General features: G+C 44.9%; 1 protein-coding gene across 3 annotated transcripts in view; it reads left to right on the forward strand.

Moving 5' to 3' along the window:
- The window catches only part of TTLL11 (tubulin tyrosine ligase like 11), a 264638-nt gene that overhangs the window by 205612 nt on the left and 35561 nt on the right, over positions 1 to 23465 (forward strand). For all 3 annotated transcript variants that reach the window (XM_027104963.1, XM_027104962.1, XM_027104964.1), the window contains one exon: positions 4563 to 4669. In XM_027104963.1, the coding sequence (XP_026960764.1) occupies positions 4563 to 4669 (107 nt within the window). The remainder of the gene's footprint in view (positions 1 to 4562; positions 4670 to 23465) is intronic.

The following is a 23465-nucleotide window of genomic DNA, read 5'->3' on the forward strand; positions in this document are numbered from 1 at the left end:
GACATCCGAACAGCAACTTTGTTGTAAAAGATGATCTTCTCTGCTTTCAGATTTATATCTGAGTGTGTTCCGTCTCACCAGCTAAATTTAACAGCACGTGTTTTCTCTTGCTAACAACTATTCTCTCTCTGCTTTCCACTTCAGTTTAAATTTTGCTTCATTATGAGTTAATAATATTTACGCCATGTGTTAAATCAAACCAAGTGCCCTTCTCTGGGGCACTGTGCCAGAGACATATTTGCTGGCTAGAGACCCTCCCTTCTGAGCTCCCACGCAAACGGCAGAAGTTGAACTTGACTTTTGTCTGTCCTACCCACTCTTTCTCTCCAAGTTCCTTGAAGAGAACTGGAGGGAACAAAATAATAAACATTCCGATTGAATTGATTTTCAGTGACCATCTCTCATAACGTGCTGCATAGATCAGCAGTTTTAGGAGTGAATTATGCTAATGCCAGTCTGGCCGTATTCTATTTTTCTTTTCCACCAAGAAATGAGAAATAATGAACTGTCATCCTCTCGTCTAGAATTAACTCTATCTAACCAGCTTGTCGTGTCATTTCCTCAGGAGGCATATAACAGTAGCACGTATTACCATGAATTAAGCACCTCTTTTCTCTTTTTTTTTTTAATTCATAATAATTGCTGAGGTGTGGAGACATCTCTTTCTCTGAGAAACAGAAATTATCTGCTTCTTCAGTGTGGCAGCTTTCTCGAGGGAAATGCATTTTTGTTATTTTCCTTCCATCGGATTCCTAATTTGGGAGGATTTCTATGTAATTCACTAAGAACCCGTTTTCTGAACGTATCCTACATCAGAACTTGACATCAACTGGCACACGCTGCATTTTCCATTTCCACAGCCTGAAGATTAAACGGTTTGCCAGAACCGGGGTTTATTTCTAGAAAATGGGAGGCAGCTTCTCCACACCTCGAGTGTTTGCTTCACGCTGGGCCATTCCGCTTGGAGATCCCCACTCGTGTCCTTTGTGGTTTCTAGTCCTGGTCTCCTTCTAAATTAGAGAACGGTTTTCTCTTTTTCCTTTTTTTCCTCCTTCCACTCCCTTTTCTCATAAGGAGATATTAACATGCTTCATAATGGGTAGCTGTGGGGTGTTATTCTCTGAGAGGCAGCATGGAGCGTTAGAATGTTCTGGAATGGAAGTGTCAGGGGCCCTGCCTCCTCCTCTGTCATTAACTCCTCAGTGACTTTGAAAATTCCCCTGTTCTGTGATGATCTCTTTCCAGTAATATCACGAGATTTTTATGCCTGGGATATCAATAGCCTTTAAAAATAGAAACATTATAAACCAAAGTTGTCTTTCCCTCCGCCCGGCAGATGTTTAGAGAGTGGGTTGTTTTTTTTTTTCTTTTTTAAACAAATATTGATTATTTGTTAGTTTTCACCTTACAGAAACCTCTCCAGGAAAAATAAGCTTCTTTTCTTTCACAGAGAAGGATGAACACAAAAGAAATTCTATAAATAGGATTTTATGGAGTGGAAAAAGTTGGTTTCTAAATTTCCCATGAGATGTCACTAGTTGTTGAGAGAAAATGGGGATGATAATTTCAAATCTCTCTAATCTTAGGCTCCTAATGAACTTGAATGATTTGTGATTCTCTCCATCCTCTGTGCCCATATTCTTTTGATTCTGAAAACAAAACAAAACCTTTCTTTAAACTGGTTCTGCATCATGGAGGAAGGCTGGGAGCTGTCATATGTGCCAGGCACCGAGCTAGTCCTTAAAATAGCTTTATATGGCGAGTCGCCTTATCCTCATACAAATAAGGAAATTTAGATTGCAGAGAATGTCAGTGACCTGCTCAAGGTCACATAGCAGAGTCAAGATGCAAACTCGTGTGCCTTTGACTCCAAAGCTCATTTTTTCCATGTACGTTTCTAGCCTGTCCTTTCTGCGGAATCTTTCTGGCTTCTCATGTTACCATATTTCTTGGATTTCTCTTCCACTGAAGAATTTATCCTGTCACTCGTCAGTCATTTGAAGAACTGCATCCCAGAGCATAAGGGGAAACTGTTCAAACGATTAAGAGCTACCAAGGCCTCATGTTTTTACCCCAGATTCTGAGATCATTTCTACCCTCCGAGAGCCGTACCCAAGACTGATCCGGATCCCAGCGTCACTCACTGGGCCCAGAATACCACTTACACATAGTGCACACAAAACAAATTATATACTGAGTGGGCAGATGGATGAAAAGTTCATTCCAAAATCTTAACCCTTGGAGACATTCCCTGTTTGAGCGCATTAAGAATGTTTGGTGACCACGGGGATAAACCTAGGAAAACCTGTCTCCAAGTGACCCTGGTTGTCTTACCCCCCAGCCTTATATCCCAAAGCTTCCCAACAGGGCCTCTCTAGAGGCTCCAGACTTTCTGGGTTACCTGAGACTTTGTCTCTTGAATCTTGGGCTCTTCCTGAAGCTCTGGGCTGGGCCACCTCCCCATTGCTCCCCAAAGTTCCCAAGTCCACTACTCTATCCTCCAGGGGAGGCCTGGATGTGAATCCCAGCGTGTGATCTTGGGCAAGCCATTGTCCCTTCTCTTGAGTCTCAGCTTACCCGTCATTGAAGTGGGCCTAAGAACACCTCCCTCATAAAGTAGTTATAAAGATCCAGAGAGCTCATGGGCAGGAAAGGGCCTGGCATACAGATGGTGCCCAGGAAGTGCCCACAGGATCAAACTTCTTCTAAAGCGTTTCCTGTCTACGGCAGCCAGCACAGACCCCTCCTTCCCCTGCCCCAGCAGCAAATGTTACCATCGACTGTGTTTGCAGGTATCACTAGGGAGGGAAAGTTACTTTGGGAAAAGGGATAAATGGAGAATCCTCTTCGGTAAATTATGACTCCTACTAAAGGTTTGACACCTCTAATTTCTACCTGTCAGGAAAAAAATAACTATATACCAGTGGTCAGTTTGGTTTCCCTTTTTATACTCCATTAACCCATAGAGCAAGCCAGGTAGAGCTCCTGTCCTGTGGGGAGCAAGTGGTCCAGAGGACATGGATACGATAATTAGAGAAAACCCGTAGCCACTCCTAATGAAGCTTGGGAAATGAACCGTGCAGGCTGTTAGAATATACCTTGGGAGAGACTGGAGCGGGTCCCCAGCAGGACCCAATGGAGATAGCCATCCCAGTGACGGGTGACATGAAAAGCTCTGCATCCGCTGACATGTTGTCACTGAGGCTCAGTGACTGTGTGCTGATGTGCTTTGAAGTCTGCCACTGCGACTTGTGATTGAAATACAGAGCTGGAGCCCGGGAGGAAGCAGGATGTGAATTGATGGCCTGAGGAATACAGGCTGGGAAGAAAGGAAAGAAGGGAGGGAGGGAGGGAGGGAGGATGCTGTCATATAAGGAGCACCAGCCTCATCCAGGCACCGTGCTGGGCACACGTGGGCACGTGTCAGGGGTGTGCATGGGTTGGGAGAGGGGCCTCTGGGATGCCCAAATCCTGCTTGCCAATCAACCCCCGACTTCTCGGGTTCCTAAGGGAGCTATTCACGCAAGGGATGATGACAAATGGGAAACCAAAGAACCACTTTATCATGGCTGGGGCGACGGATGTGGACACACTTGGAAAGTTGAAAGCAGCATGCAGTGTAGTTCAGCCAGACAGCTGGTCCCGAGGTCTAGCTTTCGGGGTTCCCAGGGCAAATCCAGCCTGTCGTGGGACTCGCCTCCCCGGCACGATCTGGTTCAGGAGGGAAGTGCCTCTGGACCGGCTGAGGGCTGCCTGCATTCTGAACAGAGAGCCTAAATTCTTTCATCCAGACGCTCTGACTAGCAAGCCCCAGTCCTCCAGAATGGACAGGGCCTTTACTGAAAGGTCAGCCTCAGGCAGCCTCTGAAGGGGCCTAGGTGGTCACAGCTCCGAGAGCAAGAGGGCAAGTAGAGAGAGATCGGGAAGGGAACCAACAGTTGTCGTGGCCCAACCAGGTGCCAGGGCCTTGGGATGCCCCGCCTCGTCTCCTCTTCACAACAGCCGTGTGGGCGGGTGTTATTATCTTCATTTAAGAGACCAGCAAATAGAGGCACCGAAGATTTAAGTAAATGGTCCACAGCCATACTAGCTAGAAAAAGCAGCAGGGCCAGGATTTCAGTCCTGGTCTGTCCGAGGCCCAAATCATGCTCTTTTCAGCGCGCCTGCCCACCTTTGCAGACCACAGTGACTGTAATCAAGACTGCCTGTTTTATAGGTCAGGAAACTGAGGCTCAAGAAGGGGAAATAGTTTAATCAGAGCCATCTGCTTCTAAGTGGTAGAGCCAGGTTCAACTCAAGACTTGCCATCCTAAAGTCCCTCCTCCTCCCAGCCCTTTAGAGCCCTAATGAAGCACATTACAGGAACCCACAGGATCTGACCTCAGCTCTTCCATTTTCAGCCTCCTCTCCCATGGTTCCCTGCCATTCACCCTTCGCTAGTTCCAGCTGTGGGAAGGGAGGGCCTTCCAGGCAGGGAGCAGAGCCCGGGCAAAGGCACAGAAGCCAGACAGGACAGGACGGGTCGGATCTGGCAGTGACGTGTCCTTTCCTGTCTTCTGCAGGAACTGCAAGCTCAGTAGCAGCAGCTTGTCCATGGCCGCCGTGGACATCCTCTACATTGACATCACGAGGAGATGGAACTCCATGACCGTGGACCAGCGGGATTCAGGTACCTGATGACTGGCCTCTGCCGTGTCCTGTGGCAGGACAGAGAGGGATGGGTGGTACATTATCTGTTTCTTCTTGTTAAGGGTCAAGGTGGGGGAAGGAGGAAGGTCATCCTATGGTTACCAAACCAAACTTGGGTCTGTTCGCCTGCGTGTAGTAAAGCCAACCTGCTGACTCGGAGTTGTGGTGAAGGAAAGGGCAGCATTTATTGCAGGGCCAAGCAAGGAGTCCAGGCAGCTCAGAAGGCCCGAGCTCCCCAGTGGCTTTCAGGGAAAGGTTTTTAAAAGCAGGGTGAGGGAGAGGTGTCGCGGGGTGTGTGATCAGCTCGTGGACATTCTTCTGATTGGTTGGTGGTGAGGTCATTGGGAGTCAACATCATCAACCTTCTGGTTCCAGCCCGTCTGGGGTCTACGTGCTTGTGGGCAGCATGCAGTTAACTTCTTCCACCTGGCGGGGGTTTCAGTCTCTGCAAAACAGCTCAAAGGACGTGGCTCCGAATGTTATCTATAGCCCTTGAGGAGGACTTTGTTTAATGACTAAACTATTATTATTTTGTTTTGCTTGACTGTTTTCCTTTGTTTCTGCATTTTCTCACTTCTTTGATTAAATTTCTTCTTTGGAACTTGGGGAAGGCCTAGGAAGCTAAAGTTTTTCTACAAACAAAAAGCAGATGGAGGACGGGGTGGGGGGGGCGGGGGCGGGGGGGGGGCGGTGGAGGGTAGGGTCTGTCCTGGGAGGCTTGCTTACACTATCAGCTCTAGACCTCACTGGAGGGATGGAACTGAGTTTGAATTCAGGAGCACCGTCCTGACTTCTGCTCCCAAGGCTGTGCCCACCCAAATCCTAATTCCACTGCTGGAATCCTTTGCCTAAAGCTTTGATTCCATTTATGTTGGAAACAGTCACTTATTCGTTGGTAGGTTCATCCCTCGCCACACATTTCCAGGGCATAAGCGGGGCCAGGCCCCGGATAGACTGGAGTGAACAGCACTTGGTTCAGGCCCAGGAAGAACTGGCTCTAGAGTTGGGAGGCAGATGAGAACATAGCAGTAGCTAGTGTGATGCGTGCTAGGATGGAGGGAATCACAGAGAGGCTGTCAGGAGGCTCAGCAGAGGAGTTCCTGAGCAAGGGGGGCCCAAGGAAGACTTCCTGCAGAAGCTGAGTGGGATCAGCTGAGGGACAGGGTGGCACACGCCCCCTCCTTCAGGGCTGTTTCCCTGGTCTAGGCAGAGACACACGTGAAAGGCTCAGGTCACCCCAAGTAGCCTGGAGGGCCTGCAGCAAGGAGGGAAAGGAGAAGAGGCAGGGACGGGGTTGCAGGAGCTGTCAAGGCCTTGAACGCCACGTGAAAGAGCTTGATCTTGACCCCCTAGATCACGTGGGGCCGGTGAAGGATTCGGTAAGAAGAATCCGCCTTCGGTGGATGAATTTCTGATCTTTTCCTCCCAGAGGGGGTTTTTCTAAAAAGCCATAATAATAACTATACCTGACATTTGTTCAGCTCATCACAAAATTAGAGCGGGCTCTCATGCATATTCCCTCATTAAACGTCTCTGCTGTGAACCAGTGCAGTAGGTATGAACGTTCGCATTTCACAGCCGAGTAAACTGCATCTCAAGGGGGCCACCCTCCACTCGGCTGCCTCCCTGCAAAAAGGACACACAAAGAGGGGGCGCCTCAGGGAGCAGTTTTCTCCTGCGATAGGGTGGCGAGGACCTGAAATCAGGGGGGTTGGGAGACCCAGCTTAGAACTGACAATGCCACTTCCTACGATGTAAGCGCGAGAAGCCGTTTCACCTCGTCCTGCCCATTTCCTCCTCCGTAAAGGGCGCCAGCAGCACCAGCTGTCCGGGGTGCCCTGTGCCGGAGGGTCTGAAAGCCTGTGGGGCCCTCGTGGACAGTTCATCTTATCAGTGGGCTCCCCTTGGGGAGAATCCTGAGCAGGGTGCTCCCCGCCAGATCCTGCCCCACACCCTGGCTCTGCCCTGGGCTCCAGCTCCCTGCCCACAGGGACCAGCAGCCCTTCCTGCGGCTGCCAGGACTTGGGCATCGTCTGCTAAGTGGTTTCACGTTTGATAATGAGGCTTCCAGCTGCCAGTCTTGGGTGTTTCCTACATTCTGAGCACACTGCCCGGCACTTGACACGTGCAGCATGGGCTAGAGTCCTCCCAGAGGTAGACACGATGATCTCTTTCACACGGAGAAGGAAATTGAGGCTCAGAGGCGCGGCTGGTGGGTAAGGCTTTAACGCCAAGCTGCCACCCTCCCCTTCCGGTTGCTTCCTCCTGCTATTGGTCCCAGAGCAAGGTGACCGCCCAGCTCCCTACTGCTCCCCTTTCTTAAATTCAAAAGCAAAACTCAGGGGCTGCTAATACTCACTGATTCGACAAGGCGAGAGCTCCTATCACATCTCCGCCGTCGGAGCTGCCTTCCATCCTTCCCTGGCAACCAGGAGAGGCTGGAGATGGAACCTCTTAGAAGTAGGCAGATGAATTATCATCTCCAGGACGGAGGGTGCTTATGTGACAGTTGAGCCGCCTGCTTTCTGCTGACGCCTTCAGAAAGTGAAGACGTGTTTGCTCTGTGAGCCGAATGCGGGGCGTCGTTGCGGGAGCCTGTGGAGGGGGCCAGATGAGGGGGCAGGGGTGGCAGTGGAATTATTAAATATTGAAGTTGATCAGGAATAGCAGCAGGAAGCTACTTATCATGTTTTATTGCTTCAAACTAGCATTACCATCTGGCCCCATTGTTAATTCTGAGTAGCTTTTCATGTTTTGTTTGCCTCTTAAATTGCTCCCCAGCAGCGGAATCCACAGGGGCTGCCCACAGTACAGGCTCGGGTGAGGTTTTCTGGGGTCTGCAGCGTCTCTCTGTCTGCTGAGCAAGCTGAGGAGATGAGAAAAATACTTATTTTTAGAACATACAGATGCGCAAATCTGGGGCTGGGGTCTTCCAGGCCTTTCCACCCTGCCTCAGCCCCTGAGTGTGTGGAATAACAGTCCTTAGTAGTAACTGCAATTTTGAGATCACCTCCGATGTACAAATATCACTGCTAATTCTCACACCAGACCTTTGAGGTGGGTGATCAGATCCCATTTTACAGAGCAGATTCTGAGGTTTCCAAGAGCAAAAGTGACTTGTCTGAAATCCCACAGCCAGTGAGTAGCAGAAGCTGGATTTGCACTCAAGCCTCCTACCTCCTGGCCCAGGACGCTGTCCCCAATCCAGGGCCACACCGAGCAGGGCTTGTTCATCTGAGTGATGCGGAGGGGATGGGGGCTTGTGAGGCAGGGAGGTGAAAGGTCAATTCACAGAGCACAAGGAAGGCAGAACTGCAGTGGGAGTTGGTGCCTCGTCCACGCACCTGTCTCCCTTCCTCCTTGGAGCTTATACTCCTGTTCTCCTGTTTCCATCACTCCTGAAAGGAAATAATAGCGTCCAGGGTGGGGGGTCGTACAGGCAGTGAGGGCTGGGCATTAAAGCCAGGAATGAGAAGGCCGTCTGTGCCCATGGGCGCAGGGGCCACTGCTGTCTTAGCTGGTGCAGGCCGGGGCCCAGATGCCTCCTGAGAAGCCTGCTCGAGCACCTCTGATTCTCAAGGAGAAGGAGTTTCTGAAGCCAGCCGCGTGCTCAGGACCATTCAGGAAGCTGCTGGATGTCAGAAGAAGTAAAGGCCTGGTCGGAGGTGTGGATCCATGTGAGCTGGGGCAGCTTTTCCTGCCCTAGAGCTGCTGTGGGGCTGGCGAGAAAGAAGTCAGAAGAGGGGCAGAACATGCGCTCTCAGTCTCAAAGGGCACGCACTCACTCGTGCATTCACTCATTCATTCATTCAACAGACGGGTAATGAATGTGTTACCAGGTATTGGGCCCTACTGGAATAAAAAGAAATTATTTTACAGACCCTACTCTCAAGGAAGAAAAAATAATAGAGATTACGTACTGAACATTGACTATGTGACAGAAATCAAAGATGCTTGTTATGAATTGCTTCATTTAAGTCTCATGCAGCCCTGTGAGATAAGGCTGGCTATTCCCATCTGACAGATGAGAAAGCTGAGGCTCAAAGGGGTGAACTTAAGCAAGCGTGTCAGGTCTTACAGTGGGGAGCCCGGGATCTGAACCAAGCACGGCCTGCCTTCAGAGCTCATCCTTGGCCCTTCCATTACACCCAGCGTCTCCAGCCACACAAATGAAAAGCACGCGCAGTTGCAAGTTGTAACGGGGTGGCCAGAGCTCCCATGGGGGAAGCAACAAAGGAGGGAGCCGTGCGGGTGAGGAGAGAGCACAAGCAAAGCACTTAGCGTGGTGGGCGACCCAGAAAAGGCGCTCGCTGCGCGTTCTGTATCCCTGAGGGCCTGGCACATCGACCAGAGCACGCAAAAGCATCTCACCTGGTGCCCAGTGAATGTTCGGTGAGCAGACGAACGCCAATATAAAAAATGTCCCCCATCCCCAAAGCAGGGCCTTCTGAGTGCGAGAACCATGGCTTATACGAGCGGTGGTCTATAGGGGTCTCCCTCTGCTTTCCTGTTGTCCAGTGTAAAATGGCAGCCCATTTGAATAAGACCATCACCCCGACCCAAACCCCAGTGTGTCCAAGTGCTGACGCACCTTTCCTTTCTGGAAGCCAGCCCAGACCTTCCTTCTGCCCTAATGAGACTTCGGTACCCACCAAGGGGGTCAACCAGATTCCCGATGCTCAAGGCCCTTATGAACCTTCATTTGACCTGCATGAGGAGACCCTGCTATTGGAGAAGAAAAAGTGGTGTTTAAAAAGACTAGAGAGGAAAAAAAAAAACAGTAAGAAAAAGCATACATATTATGAAATCTAAATCTCAGACCACCCTTTGAAATAGGCCCGTTATTGACTGCTTTTTTCAATTGGACCTCAGGTGCACAGAACCGGGTTAATCATAATCCTTGGCTCGGGAGACACTCCATCCTGGTCCAGGCATAGCCTGCTCTGTTCAGTTAGCTTTTTGAACTAGTTCCTTTTAGTAATGGAATAAGCATCCCCACGCTCTCGTGACCCAAAGCAAAAGCTGGGACTCGGCGATCACACGCGTTTAGCACGTGGCCCTCCCCCACGCCCAGCCCATTTGCCACCTCTCTCCACCTGAGGAGCCCTCAGCTGCATCCCATGCCCATCGCTCTCTAAACAGACTGTCTTCCTCTCTTAAAATGCCAATGACTACTTAGGAGCGTGGTGGAATTTCGTAATATGCAGTCTCACACTCTGCAGCAGGCCAGTGTAATTGTCAATTGTCATTTAAAAAAAAAAAAAAGATTTCAGTTTCCAATTCTAGAATTTCTAGCAGAGCACAGAAATCTAAAAAAAAAATCTAAAAAAGAATTTCTAGCAGAGCACAGAAATCTGTTTGTGGTATCAGCAAACTTGGGGTGTAGTAGCCCTCTCATTGCCCAGAACCAAACGAAGAAACACAGTTGTCAGTGAAGAGGCAGTTATGTAAATTGCACTCGTGAACACCTCCTTATCATTGAGACTTTGCTTTCTACTCTTCCCAGAGTGGAATTCACTCCTCTGTGGCGAGAGACTAGGACAGCATCAAGATTAGGCAATAAAAGGCAGTATCGGGCTTCCCTGGTGGCGCAGTGGTTGAGAGTCTGCCTGCCGATGCAGGGGACACGGGGTCGTGCCCCGGTCCGCCATGGTTGCTGAGCCTGCGCGTCCGGAGCCTGTGCTCCGCAACGGGAGGGAGAGCCCACAACAGTGAGAGGCCCACGTACCGCCAAAAAAAAAAAAAAAGGCAGTATCACTGGCATCATCTGTGAGAGACAAACATTTCACTTGAAAAGGGAACACTTGAGCCCAGCATCTGGTGTCTGGTCCATCTAACCCACAACCGACAGCTAGGGGCTTCAGGACAGCTTTGCTCACTTCGCAGCCAGATTTTTTGCTGTTTTAAAATATAAACTAGAGGTCCTCCCAGTAAGCAATGGAAACGTGATTGCAAAGCAAGAAAGAAAATGGACCGGAGAGTCTTTCCCACCCACGTGAGCACACACGCGACACCCACGTATGCGTGTTCGGCCCATACCTTGCTTGCAGAGGAAAAATCAGAGTGGCATAGTTTAATGTCTCCTATGTGCTGTAGGCTCTTTGACCAAAATGAGAAACATTTCTTCCACTGCTTGAAGAGCTCCTGAGCTACATGCCCGCCTTCGTGGGGCTGCCTCGGCTTGACTGGCAGTATAACCAAAGCCACGGGCTCTGGGATCAGACAAACCTGGCTTCAAATCTGAGACCGGTAAATTGCAAGCTGTGTCGTCTCCGCAGGTTATGTAACTTCCTCTGAGCCTCACATTCATCTTCTGAAAAGGGGAGATAATAACGGTGCCCACTTCATAAGAACATTGATACGGCTGAAATGGGACAAAGCAGAAAGTGCTCAGAGCAGGGTCTGAGTAGGAAATGCTCAGTAAGAAGGGGCTGCTTCTATTGATATCACCTGGCTCTGACTGCACCCCTCTCCCGGGACATGCTTCCTGGGCACCTACTCGTGCCAGGTGCTCTGCAGGTGCTGGGAACAGACAGGAAGAAACGCCTGCCTGGAGACACTCGCAGCCTGTGGGAGGGATGGGATGTGGTGGCAGCGGGCCTTCCCTTGGAGCCGACAGAGTGCCAGGGCCTCCCCTCCTTTCCCTCCAAGATGGCCCTCACCCATCTTTGGCCTGGCTGCCCCATCCTCACTGCCCTGTCCCTTTGTCCTACACAGCACTGTTGGAGGGTTGGCTGGGAAGCGGAACCCATGTGTCCAACTCAAGGAAAGTAGGGGTGGGGGGTGGATACTGTGAAGCTGGGGACCTTTAGCAAGAAATGCAGCACTCCAGCTTCAGGGCTGCCGGGCCTGGAGAGTCAGGGCCAGTTTCTCTCCACGTGTGCCACGGTCTCCAAAGACCAGCTGTCCCCTCTCCTCTGCACGTCTGCTCTCACACTGTGGGTGCTCCTGCCTTTGGCTGGCTGCGGCGGCCTCCAGCCCTCCTCCTGCATCACCTCTCAACCCGGAGTCCACCATCAGCCGCCTGCAGTCACTGTTCTCACGACTACAACTCCAGAGGAGCGAGTGAGAACCCTTCCCCCTGTGCAGCCACCCCTCCGGTCACTAGCCCCACGCTCACTCGTTCCAGCCAAGGTGGCCGGCCACTTCGGAGGACCTCCATCGGGGCCACTTGCCTCTGTCCGAAGCCCTCACCCCTCACACACCGCTGCCCAGGCCCTCCTCGCAAGGCGCCACCCTCAGGCTGGGCCAGCTCTCCCTTCCCACAGGCTCCAGCAGCATCCAGCGCTGCTCCTCGGCAGCACCGATCCCAGTGCGAAGTGAACCCTGTGGAACAAGCGTGTGGCATCTGCCCCTTGAGCTAGACTAACCTCCATGACGCCAAGCCGTTCCTGCCTTAACGAAGCCTAGCTCTGTGCCTGGCACATAGTAGGTGCTCAGCAAACGTGCGCGGGATGGACGAGGGACGGGACCCTGACGATCAGCTGACATCTGTGGGTGTCTGAGTCTCGTTACTGTCTCTCACCAGATTTCCTCAGTCGACTTATGCAAATCATCTGCCTCCTCTACTTTCCTCAGCTGGAATGAGCCCCAACTGAAATGTATGTGGTTAACAACGTACTGAAATATTTAAAAGTATTTTTACTTGGAAGGTTTAGCGAAGCCTCACTTATACATATACATGGATGGCCCCCTCCCTCCTCGGTACAGGAGGCGGGTTTCACGCGGTGCCTCGCACCGTGTCTGGCACGAGCGATGTTCTTCAGCCTTGAAATTATCTCAAAGTCAGATGGGCCTCTCTGGATGTGTGCCTACACGCTTACAAAATAGTCAGTGTCAGAATTATTTTTAATAAAAGCAGGCGAGCCAACAGAAATGCCAGCTCGCCCTTCCCGCGCAGACGCTTATCTGGAGCTGCTGCCGTGCAGGCTGCACCTTCTGTAATGAATGTCCCCTCGGGGAGTGTCGCCTGGAGACGTGTGATCACCGCCACAGCCCCTTCATTGGAGCGCCTGATCGTCACCTTCCTGTCCATCACCTCCAGGGCATGGGAACAGGATCTCCGCCGTTGTCTGGTCCTACGCCCCAAAAAAGAGACAAAAGGAAAAAAGTGAGATGAATTTTTTTATGCAGCTATTTCCTTTTCTTCATCCCAGATCTTGCAGGAACAGCGGCAGCAGGATGGAAGTTGTGGGAAAAGCATGAGCCATGAACCAGCGAGTCAGCCAGGCCGAGTCTGGTTCCTTGCACCTCCCATCTTGGAGCCCAGGGTCGGGGGTGGGGGCGCTTCAGCTCCAAGAGCCACAGTTTCCTTTAAAACGGGCCAGTGCCATCCACCTTGGGTTGTTGTAAGTCTTTAGTTAGTGTACCCCCGGCTCTCCTTTTGCTTTGTTTTAACTACCATTGTCATTCTTGACACGTGGGCGTGCTTTCAGATTACAAAAGTCTTCCAATCCACTTGTGCACTGAAAGCTCACACTCCCCCTGAGCGTGGTCTTGTTCCCACGACCCCACTCAGGGAGGAGGAAACCGAGGCTCAGAGTGGTAAAGAGGGGTCAGGGACAGAGCAGGAACCGGTCTCTAGCCTCCATCTTGTGCAGCCTCAGGAAGTGACGACACTGATGAGTAAAGATGGAAGGACTACTGCCAATCCCCAAATATCCCCAGGCTGAGGCATCCATAAGGTGGGCGGAGCTGTGTTTGGTAAGACCATCGGGGAGACGTGACCAATGACAGACGCATCCTCCGCAGCCCCTCCCCCCATCTGCTCCTCTACTACCAAGGAGGCAGGATACAGGGTCACACAGGCTTTACTGCTGCAAAGCTCTGCACTTGACACTCCTCACAGCACCGCTATTTAGAGTTGAGGAAATGAGAATTAGACTGGTTGGGGGCACCTCGCTAGTAAACAGCAGTGCTTGGACAAGGACCCACGTCTCCTAACTAAATCTTCTCCAACATGCTGCCCCTTAATGTGACTGCTGGTGATTGACACAAATATGAGCTACATTTATGGATTTTTTAAAATTAATAGACAATTTTTTTGGAAAAGTTTTTTTTTAATAAATTTATTTATTTATTTATTTGGGGCTGTGTTGGGTCTTCACTGCTGCATGTGGGCTTTCTCTAGTTGTGGTGAGCGGGGCCTTCTCTTGTTGCAGAGCACAGGCTCTAGGTGCGCGGGCTTCAGTAGTTGTGGCACGTGGGCTCAGTAGTTGTGGCTCGTGGACTCTAGAGCGCAGGCTCAGTAGTTGTGGCTCACGGGCTTACTTCTTCTGCAGCATGTGGGATCTTCCCGGACCAGGGCTCGAACCCATGTCCCCTGCATTAGCAGTGGATTCTTAACCACTGAGCCACCAGGGAAACCCCTTTGAAACAGTTTTAGATTTACAGAAAAATTGAGCAGATAGTACAGAGAATTCCCATGTACTCCCCAAACACATACTCTTTCCTCTATAGTATGTTGCATTAGTATACATTTGTTAGTTAATAAACAAATATTAATATATTATTATTAATTAAAGTCCATAGTTTAAAGTTCACTCTGTGTTGTACATCCTATGTGTTTTGACAACTGCATAATGTAATGTATCCAGTACAGTACTATACTATACAGAATGTTCTCACTGCCTAAAAATCCCCTGTGTCCCACCTATTCATCCTCTCCCACCCTGAATCCCTGGCATCCACTGATCTTTTTACTCTCTTCATAGTTTTGCTTTTTTCTGAATGTCATATCGTTGGAATTGTACAGTATGTAGCCTTTTCAGTACTGGCTTCTTTCACTTAGCAATGTGCATTTAAAGGTCCTCCATGTCTTTTTGTGGCTTGATAGCGCATTTCTTTTTATCTGTGAGTAAAAGTCCATTGAACGGATATGCCATGGTTTGTTAATCCATTCACCTATTTAAGGACATTTTTGTTGCGTACAGTTTTTGACAGTTATGAATAAAGCTGCTATAAACATTTGTGTGCAGTTTTTTTTTTGTGGACATACGTTTTCAAAATGGGCAAATACCTAGGGATGTGATTGCTGGATCATATGGTAAGACTACGTTTAGCTTTTTAAGAAACTGCCAAACTGTCTTTCAAAATGGCTGTACCATTTCACATTCCCACCAGCAACGAATGAGAGTTCCTGTTGCTCCACATCCTTGATAACACTTAGTATTGTCAGTTTTTTAAATTTAGCCATTGTAATAGGTGTGTAGTGGTATACCACATTGTTTTAATTTGCAATTTCCTAAAGACATACGATGTCGAGCATCTTTTCATATGCTTATTTGCCATTTGTATATCTTCTTTGATGAGATGTCCAGATCTTTGCCCACTTTTTTTTCTTATTGTTGAGTTTTAAGAATTCTTTGTATATTTTGGATACAAGTCTTTTATCAAGTGTGTCTTTTGCAAATATTTTCTCACAGTTTATGTGGCTTATCTTTTCATTCTCTTAACAGTGTCTGTACAGAGCAGAAATTTTTAATTTTAATAAGGTCTAACATCAATTTTTTCTTTCAGGGATTTTGTTTTTGGTGTTGTGTCTAAAACTTCATAGCCAAATCCAAGGTCCCCTAGATTTTCTCCTGTTATCTTCTAAAACTTGTATAGTTTTGTATTTTACATTTATGTCCATGATCCATTTTGAGTTAATTTTTGTGAAAGGTGCAAGGTCTGTGTCTAGATTCTTTTTTTTTCTTTTAAATATGGATGTCCACTTGTTCCAACACCATTTGTTGAAGACTGTCCTTTCTCCATTGAATTTCCTTTGTTCCTTTGTCAAAGATCAGTTGATTATATTTGTGTGAGTCTATTTCTGGGCTCTGTATTCTGTTCCATTGATCTAGTTGTCTGTTCTTTCACTAATACCGTGTTGTTTTGATTACTGTAACTATAGTAAGTTTTGAAGTTGGGTAGTGTCAGTCCTCTATGTTCTTCTTTAGGATTGTGTTGGCTATTCTGGTCTTTTGCCTTTCCCATATAAATTTTAGAATCAGCTGGTCAAATATTCACCAAATAACTTGCTGGGATTTTAATTTGGATTGTGTTGAATCTATAGATTGAGTTGGGAAGGACTACCATCTATACAATATTGAGTCTTCCTGTCCATGAACATGAAATATCTCTCCATTTATTTAGATCTTTTATTTTTGTCATTCAGGTTTCTTAGTTTTCTTCATATGTATCTTCCATATGTTCCATTAGATTTATACCTAAGTATTTTATTTTATTTTACTTTACTTGGGTGCTAATATAAATGGTGTTGTGTTTTTAATTTAAAATTCCAAGTGTTCATTGCTGGAATATAGGAAAGCAGTTGACTATTATATAATAACCTTGTACCCTACAATGTCGCTATAATCACTTAGTTCCAGAAGTTTGTCAATTTATTGGGATTTTCTACATTGACAGCCGTGTCATTTGAGAATAAAGGCAGTTTTATTTCTACCTTTCCAATCTTTTGGTATACCTTTTCTTTTCTCTTCTTGTCTTGTTTTGTCTTGTCTTATTGAATTAACTAAGACTCCCAGTGCAATGTTGAACAGGAGTGGTGAGAGGGGACATCCTTGTCCTGTTCCCAATATTAGGTGGAAAGCACCTATTTTCTTAGCATTAAATATGAAGTTAGCTGTAGGGTTTTTGTAGCTATTCTTCATCAAATGGACAAAGTTCCCCTCTGTTGCTAGCTTGCATAGAGTTTTAGGGGGTGTTTTTTTTTTTCTTTTTTATCATGAATGAGTGTTGGATTTTGTCAAATGCCTTTCCTGCACCTATTGATATGATCATATGATTTTTCTTCTTTAGCCTGTTGATGTGATAGAAACATTAAGTGATTTTTGAATGTTGAGGCAGCCTTGCGTATCTGGAATAAATCTCATTGGTTGTGGTGAATAATTCTTCTTATACATTATTGGATTCCACTTGCTAATATTTTGTTGAGAATTTTTGCATCTATGTTTATGAGAGATATTGGTCCGTAGTTTTACCTTTCTAGTAATGCCGTTATCTAGTATTGGGGTGATGTTGACCTCATAAAATGAGTTAGAACATATTCCCTCTGCTTCTGTATTCTGTAAGAGATTGTAGAGAATTGGTATCATTTCTTTCTTAAATGTTTAGTAGAATTTATCAGTGAAACCATCAGGGCCTAGTGTTTACTTTTTTAGAAGGTTATTAATTTAATTTCTTTAATAGATATAAACCTATTCAGATTAACTGTTTCTCTTTGTGTGAGTTTTGTTGAATTGTGTCTTTCAAGAAATTGGTCCAGGACTTCCCTGGTGGCACAGTGGTTAAGAATCCACCTGCCAATGCAGGGGACATGGGTTCGAGCCCTGGTCTGGGAAGATCCCACATGCCGTGGAGCAACCAAGCCCGTGTGCCACAACTACTGAGCCTGTGCTCTAGAGCCCACGAGCCACAACTACTGAGCCCACATGCCTAGAGCCCATGCTCCCCAACGAGAGAAGCCACTGCAATGAGAAGCCCATGCACCGCAACAAAGAGCAGCCCCCACTCGCCACAACTTAGAGAAAGCACAGCAATGAAGACCCAACACAGCCAAAAGTAAATTAATTAATTAATTTTTTAAAAAGAGAAATTGAAAAAAAAATTAAAAAATAAAAAAAGAGAAATTGGTCCATTTCATCTAAGTTATCAAATTTGTGGACACAAAATTATTCATAATATTCCTTTATTATCCTTTTAATGTCTATGGGATCAGTAGTGATAACCCTCTTTCATTTCTGATATTAGTAATTTTAATTACTAATTAGTAGTCTAGTAATCTTCTCTCTTTTTTTCCTGCTTAGCCTGGCTAGAGGTTTATCAGTTTCATTGATCTTTTTATAGAACCAGCTTTTGGCTTAATTGATTTTCTTTATTGCTTTCCTGTTTTTAATTTCATTGATTTGTGCTCTAGTTTTTGTTATTTCTTTTCTTCTGCTTACTTTGGATTTAATTTGCTCTTCTTTTTCTAGTTTCCTAAGATGGGAGTTTAGATAATTGATTTAAGACCTTTCATTTTGTTTAATATATGCATTCAAGGCTCTAAATGTCCCTCTAAACACTACTTTCATTGCCTCCCGCAAAATTCAGTAAGTTCTATTTTCATTTTCACTTAGTTAAAAATATTTTTAAATTTCTCTTGAGACTTATTTTTTGACCCATGTATTGTTTAGACATGTGCTATTTAATCTCCAAATATGTGGAGAATTTTCAGCTGTCTTTCTGTTATTGATCTTTAGTTTAATTTCATTGTGGTATGAGAGCATACTTTGTATGATTTCTATTCTTTTAAATTTGTTAGGTTATGTTTTATGGCTGAGAATATAGTCTATCTTGGTAAATGTTCTGTGTGAACTGAAAATAATGTGTACTCTGCTCTTGTTGAATAAGGTATTTTATACATGTCAATTAGATCCAGTTGATTGATGGTGCTGTTCAGTTAAACTATATCCTTACCAATTTTCTGCCTGCTGGATCTGTCAATTACTGATAGAGGGGTGTTGAAATCTCCAACTATAATAGTGGATTTGTCTATTTCCCCTTGCAGTTCTATCTGTTTTACCTCACATATTTTGACACTCTGTTTTTAGCTACATACATGATGAGGATTGTTGTCTTCTTGGAGAATTGACCCCTTTATCATTAAATAATGCCCACCTTTATCCCTGATAGTTTTCTTTGTTCTGCAGTCTGCGTTGTCTGAAATTAATATAGCTACTCCAGCTTTTTTTTTTTTTAGTTAGTGTTAGCATGATATATCTTTCTCCATCCCTTTACTTTTTATCTATGCCTTTACATTTAAAGAGGGTTTCTTGTAAACAATATATAGTTGGATTTTGCTTTTTTAAATCCACTCTAACAATCTCTGTCTTTTAATTAATATATTTAAACCATTTACATTTAAAGTGATTATTGCTATAGCTGGATTACTATTTACCATGTTAGTAACTGCTTTCCATTTATTTCCCTTGTTCTTTTTTATCTTCCCCTCTTTTTCTGCCTTCTCTGGTTTTAATTGAGCATTTTATAAGATTTCATTTTCTCTCTTAATATATCAGTTATACTTCTTCTTTAAAAATCAGTGGTTAGGGCTTCCCTGGTGGCGCAGTGGTTGAGTCCGCCTGCCAATGCAGGGGACACGGGTTCGTGCCCCGGTCCGGGAAAATCCCACATGCCACAGAGCAGCTAGACCCGTGAGCCATGGCCACTGAGCCTGCGCGTCCGGAGCCTGTGCTCCGCAACGGGAGAGGCCACAACAGTGGGAGGCCCACGTACCACAAAAAAAAAAAAATCAGTGGTTGTCCTAGAGTTTGCAGTGTACTTTTTTTGCTAATAAACCCATTTTCAAATAGTGCTATACAACTTCCCTTCTGCAAGTTCCTTCTGCAACTTCTGCAAGTTCCCTATACAACTTGCAGAGAGTGCAAGTTCCTTGTAAAAGAGTACTCCCAATTCCTCCCCCCTTCCCTAATAACTGTGCTGTTACTCATTTTACTTATTCCTAAGCTATAATCACCCAACACATTGTTGCTATTATTACTTTGAACAGTTATCTGTTAGATCAGTTAAGAATAAGAAAAATAAAAAAGATTTATTTTACCTTCATTTATTCCTTTTCTGATGCTCTTCTTTTCTTTATGTAGATCTGAGTTTCTGACCTAGATCATTTTCTTTCTCTCTGAAGAGCTTCTTTGAACATTGCTTGCAAGGCAAGTCTATGGACAACAAATTCCTTCAGTTTTTGTTTGAGAAAGTATTTCTCCTTCACCTTTGAAGGATAATTTCTCTGGATACAGAATTCTAGGTTTACGGGAGTTTTCTTTCAACATTTAAGATATTTCACTCCTCTCTCTTCTTGCATGGTTTCTGATGAGATGCTGATGTAATTTTTTTCTTATTCCTCTATAGGTAAGGTGTTTTTCCCCTCTGGCATCTGTCAAGGTTTTCTCTGTCTCTGGTTTTCTACGGTTTGAATATGATATGTATAGGTGTTAATTTTTTGGTATTTCTCCTGCTTGTCATTCTCTGAGCTTCTTGGATCTGTGGTTTGGATGTCTCATTAATTTTGGAAAATTCTCAGCCATTATTACTTCAAGTATCTCTTCTGTTCCTTTCTTTTTTCTCCTTCTGGTATTCCCATTGTATTTCAAGCCTTTTGTATTGTCCCACTGTTCCAAGACATTCTCCTTTACTTTATTCTTTTTTAAAAAATTCAATTTATTTATACTAAAAAACAAAAACAGTTCACCCATTTCTCCCCACCAACCCGCCCACCTTTGGCAACCACCAATTTGTTCTCTGTTATCTATGAACTTGGGTTGGTTTTTTTAATTTGTTTTTTGTTTTAGATTCCATCTATAAGAGAGATGCACAGTATTTGTCTTTCTCTGTTCTGTCTTATTTCACTTAGCATAATGCCAGTGAGCTCCATCCATGTTGTTGCAAATGGTACAATTTCATTCTCTTTTATTGCTGAATAATAGTCATATTACAATGTCTTTATCCAGTCATCCATCAGAGGACACTTAGGTTGTGTCCATATCTCAGCTATTGTAAATAATGCTGTAATGACCATGGGAGTGCATATATCTTTTCAAGTTAATGTTTTCATTTTCTTCAGATAAATACCCAGAAGTGGAACTGCTGGATCATATTATAGTTCTATTTTTAATCTTTTATGGAGCCTCCATACTGTTTTCCACAATAGCTGCACCATTTTACATTCCCACCAACAGGGCACAAGGATTCCCTTTTCTCCATATTCTTGCCAACACTCATTATTTCTTATCTATTTGACAGTAGCCATTCTAATAGGCATGAGGTGCTGTCTCATCGTGGTTTTGATTTGCATTTCCCTGATGATTAATGATGTTGCACATCTTTTCGGATACCTGTTGGCTTCTTTGGACAAATGTCTATTCAGATCTTCTGCCCATTTTTAAATCAGATTGTTTGGAGTTTTTTGCCTTTGAGTTGTGTGAGTTCTTTATATGTTTTGAATATTAGCCCCTTACCAGATATATAATTTGAAGTTATCTTCTCCCATTCAGTAGGTTGCCTTTCCATTTTGTTGGTGGTTTCCTTTGCTGTGCAAAGGAAACTTTTTAATTTGATGTTCATTTCTGCTTTTGGTGTCAGATTAAAAAGCTATAGCCAAGACCCATATCAAGGAGCTTACTGCTTATGTTTTCTTCTAGGAGTTTAATGGTTTCAGGTCTTAATTTCGAGTCTTTAGTTCATTTTGAGTTAATTTTTGTGTATGGTGTTAGATGGTGGTCCAGTTTCATTCTTTTGCGTGTGGCTGTCCAATTTTCCCAACACTATTTCTTGAAGAAACTGTCCTTTCCCCATTGTATATTCTCTACTCTTTTGTTGTAAATTAATTGACCATATATGCATGGGTTTATTTCTGGACTCCCTCTTCTGTTCCATTGATCTATGTGTCTGTTTTTATCCCAACACCATAGAGTTTTCACTACTATAGCTTTGTAATATAGTTTGAAATTAGGAAGTGTGATGCCCACAGCTTTGTTCTTCTTTCTCAAGATTGCTTTGGCTATTTAGAGTCTTTTTTGGTTCCATACAAATTTTAGGATTGTTTGTTCTATTTCTGTGGAAAGTGTCATCGGAATTTTGATACAGATTGCATTGAATCTGTATATTGCTTTGAATAGTATGGACATTTTAACAATATTAATTATTCCAATCCATGAGTACAGAATATTTTTGCATTCATTTGTCTTCAATTTCTTTCATTGATACCTAACAGTTTTCAACATACAGATCTTTCAACTCCTTGGTTAAATTTATTCCTGAGTATTTTATTCTTTTTGATGCAATTGTAAATGGGATTGTTTTCTTAACTTCTCTTTCTGATATTTTGTTATTAGTGTATAGAAAGCAACAGATTGTTGTGTATTGATTTTGTATCCTGTAACTTAACTGAATTCGTTTATTAGTTCTAGCAGTTTTTTGATGGAGTCTTTAGGGTTTTCCATATATGATTTCATATCATCTGCAAATAGTGACAATCTTCCTTTTTCCTTTCCAATTTTGATTCCTTTTATTTCTTTTTCTTGTCTAATTGCTCTGGATAGGACTTCCAATACTATGTTGAATTAAATTGGTAAGAGTGGACATCTTTGTCTTGCTCCTGGCCTTAGAGAAAAAGCTTTCAGCTTCTCACCATTGAGTATGATGTTAGCTGAGGGCTTGTCATATATGACCTTTATTCTGTTGAGGTATCTTCTCTCTATACCTGATTTGTTGAGAGTTTCTTTTATCATAAATGGATGTTGCACTTTGTCAAATGCTTTTTCTGCATCTATTGAGATAATCATATGATTTTTATCCTTCATTTTATTAATGTGGTATACAACATTGACTGATTTGCAGATGGTGAGCCGTCCTTTGTATTCCTGGAATAAATCTCACTTGATCATAGTGTATGATCCTTTTAATGTATTGTTGAATTCAGTTTGCTAATATTTTGTTGAGGATTTTTGCATCTATGTTCATCAGGGGTATTGGCCTTTCCTTTTTTTTCCTTGTGGCATCCTTGTCTGATTTTGGTATCAGGATAATGCTGGCCTCATAAAATGAGTTTGGAAGAGTTCCCTCATCTCCTGTTTTTTGGAAGAGTTTGAGAAGGTGTTAGCTCTCCCTGAATGTTTGATAGAATTTGCCTGTGAAGCCATCTGGTCCTGGACTTTTGTTTGTTGGAAGGTTTTTGATTACTGATTCAGTCTCCCTACTAGTAATTGGTCTGTTCAGATTATCTATTTCATCTTGACTAAGTCTTGGTACGTTGTTTGTTTCTATGAATTTATCCATTTCTTCTAGGTTGTCCAAAGACACTGTTCCTGGACATTCAGGTTTTTTTCGTTTTTTTATTTTATTTTATTTATTTGTTTATTTATCTATTTATTTATTTTTGGCTGTATGGGGTCCTCGTTGCTGTGCGCGGGCTTTCTCTAGTTGTGGTGGGTGGGGGCTGCTCTTCATTGCAGTGCGTGGGCTTCTCATTGTGGTGGCTTCTCTTGCTGCAGAGCACAGGCTCTAGGCATGCGGGCTTCAGTAGTTGTGGCACACGGGCTCTAGTTGTGGCTCGTGGGCTTTAGAGCACAGGCTCAGTAGTTGTGGAGCACAGGCTTTGTTGCTCCGTGGCATGTGGGATCTTCCTGGACCAGGGCTTGAACCCGTGTGCCCTGCATTGGCAGGCAGATTCTTAACCACTGTGCCACAAGAGAAGTCCCTCAGGTTTGTTTGTTTTTTTTCATTCGTTTTTCTCTTCTCATTTCAGTTTGGTGCTGAAAGCTCGACCTCTGTGCACTGGTGCTGAACCAAATCTTGGAGACAGAGTTTTGGATGAAGTAGAAAAGAATAGCTTTATTGTTTTGCCAGGCAAAGGGAGATACAGTGGGCTTTTGCCCTGAAAAACTGTGTGTCCCAACCCCCGGGGAATTTGGTGAGTTGTTTTATAGCAATAGTTCAAGGGCAGCATTGCTGATAAGGATCTGTGTGTGTGCAGGGCCTGTATTCCTTTAATCTGGCCTCAGGTGGTCTCCTGATCCTCTCTGAAGAAAACTTCATCAAATAGTTAGCATCTTCCATTTGGTGGGGGTTTTAGTTCTGCAGAAGAGCTTAAATATATTTTTATGTGTATCCCTTGAGGCAGAATGAGGACCCTGCCCCAAGGCTACACTATTGTTTCCTCACTGCTCCTCCCTTGTCTCTGCATCCCCTCCCTTCCCTGATTAACAACTGTTTGA

Source organism: Aethalodelphis obliquidens, unplaced genomic scaffold (assembly GCF_003676395.1).
Source record: "Aethalodelphis obliquidens isolate GAN/ISIS:26980383/991018 unplaced genomic scaffold, ASM367639v1 scaffold7, whole genome shotgun sequence".
Classification (NCBI taxonomy): domain Eukaryota; kingdom Metazoa; phylum Chordata; class Mammalia; order Artiodactyla; family Delphinidae; genus Aethalodelphis; species Aethalodelphis obliquidens.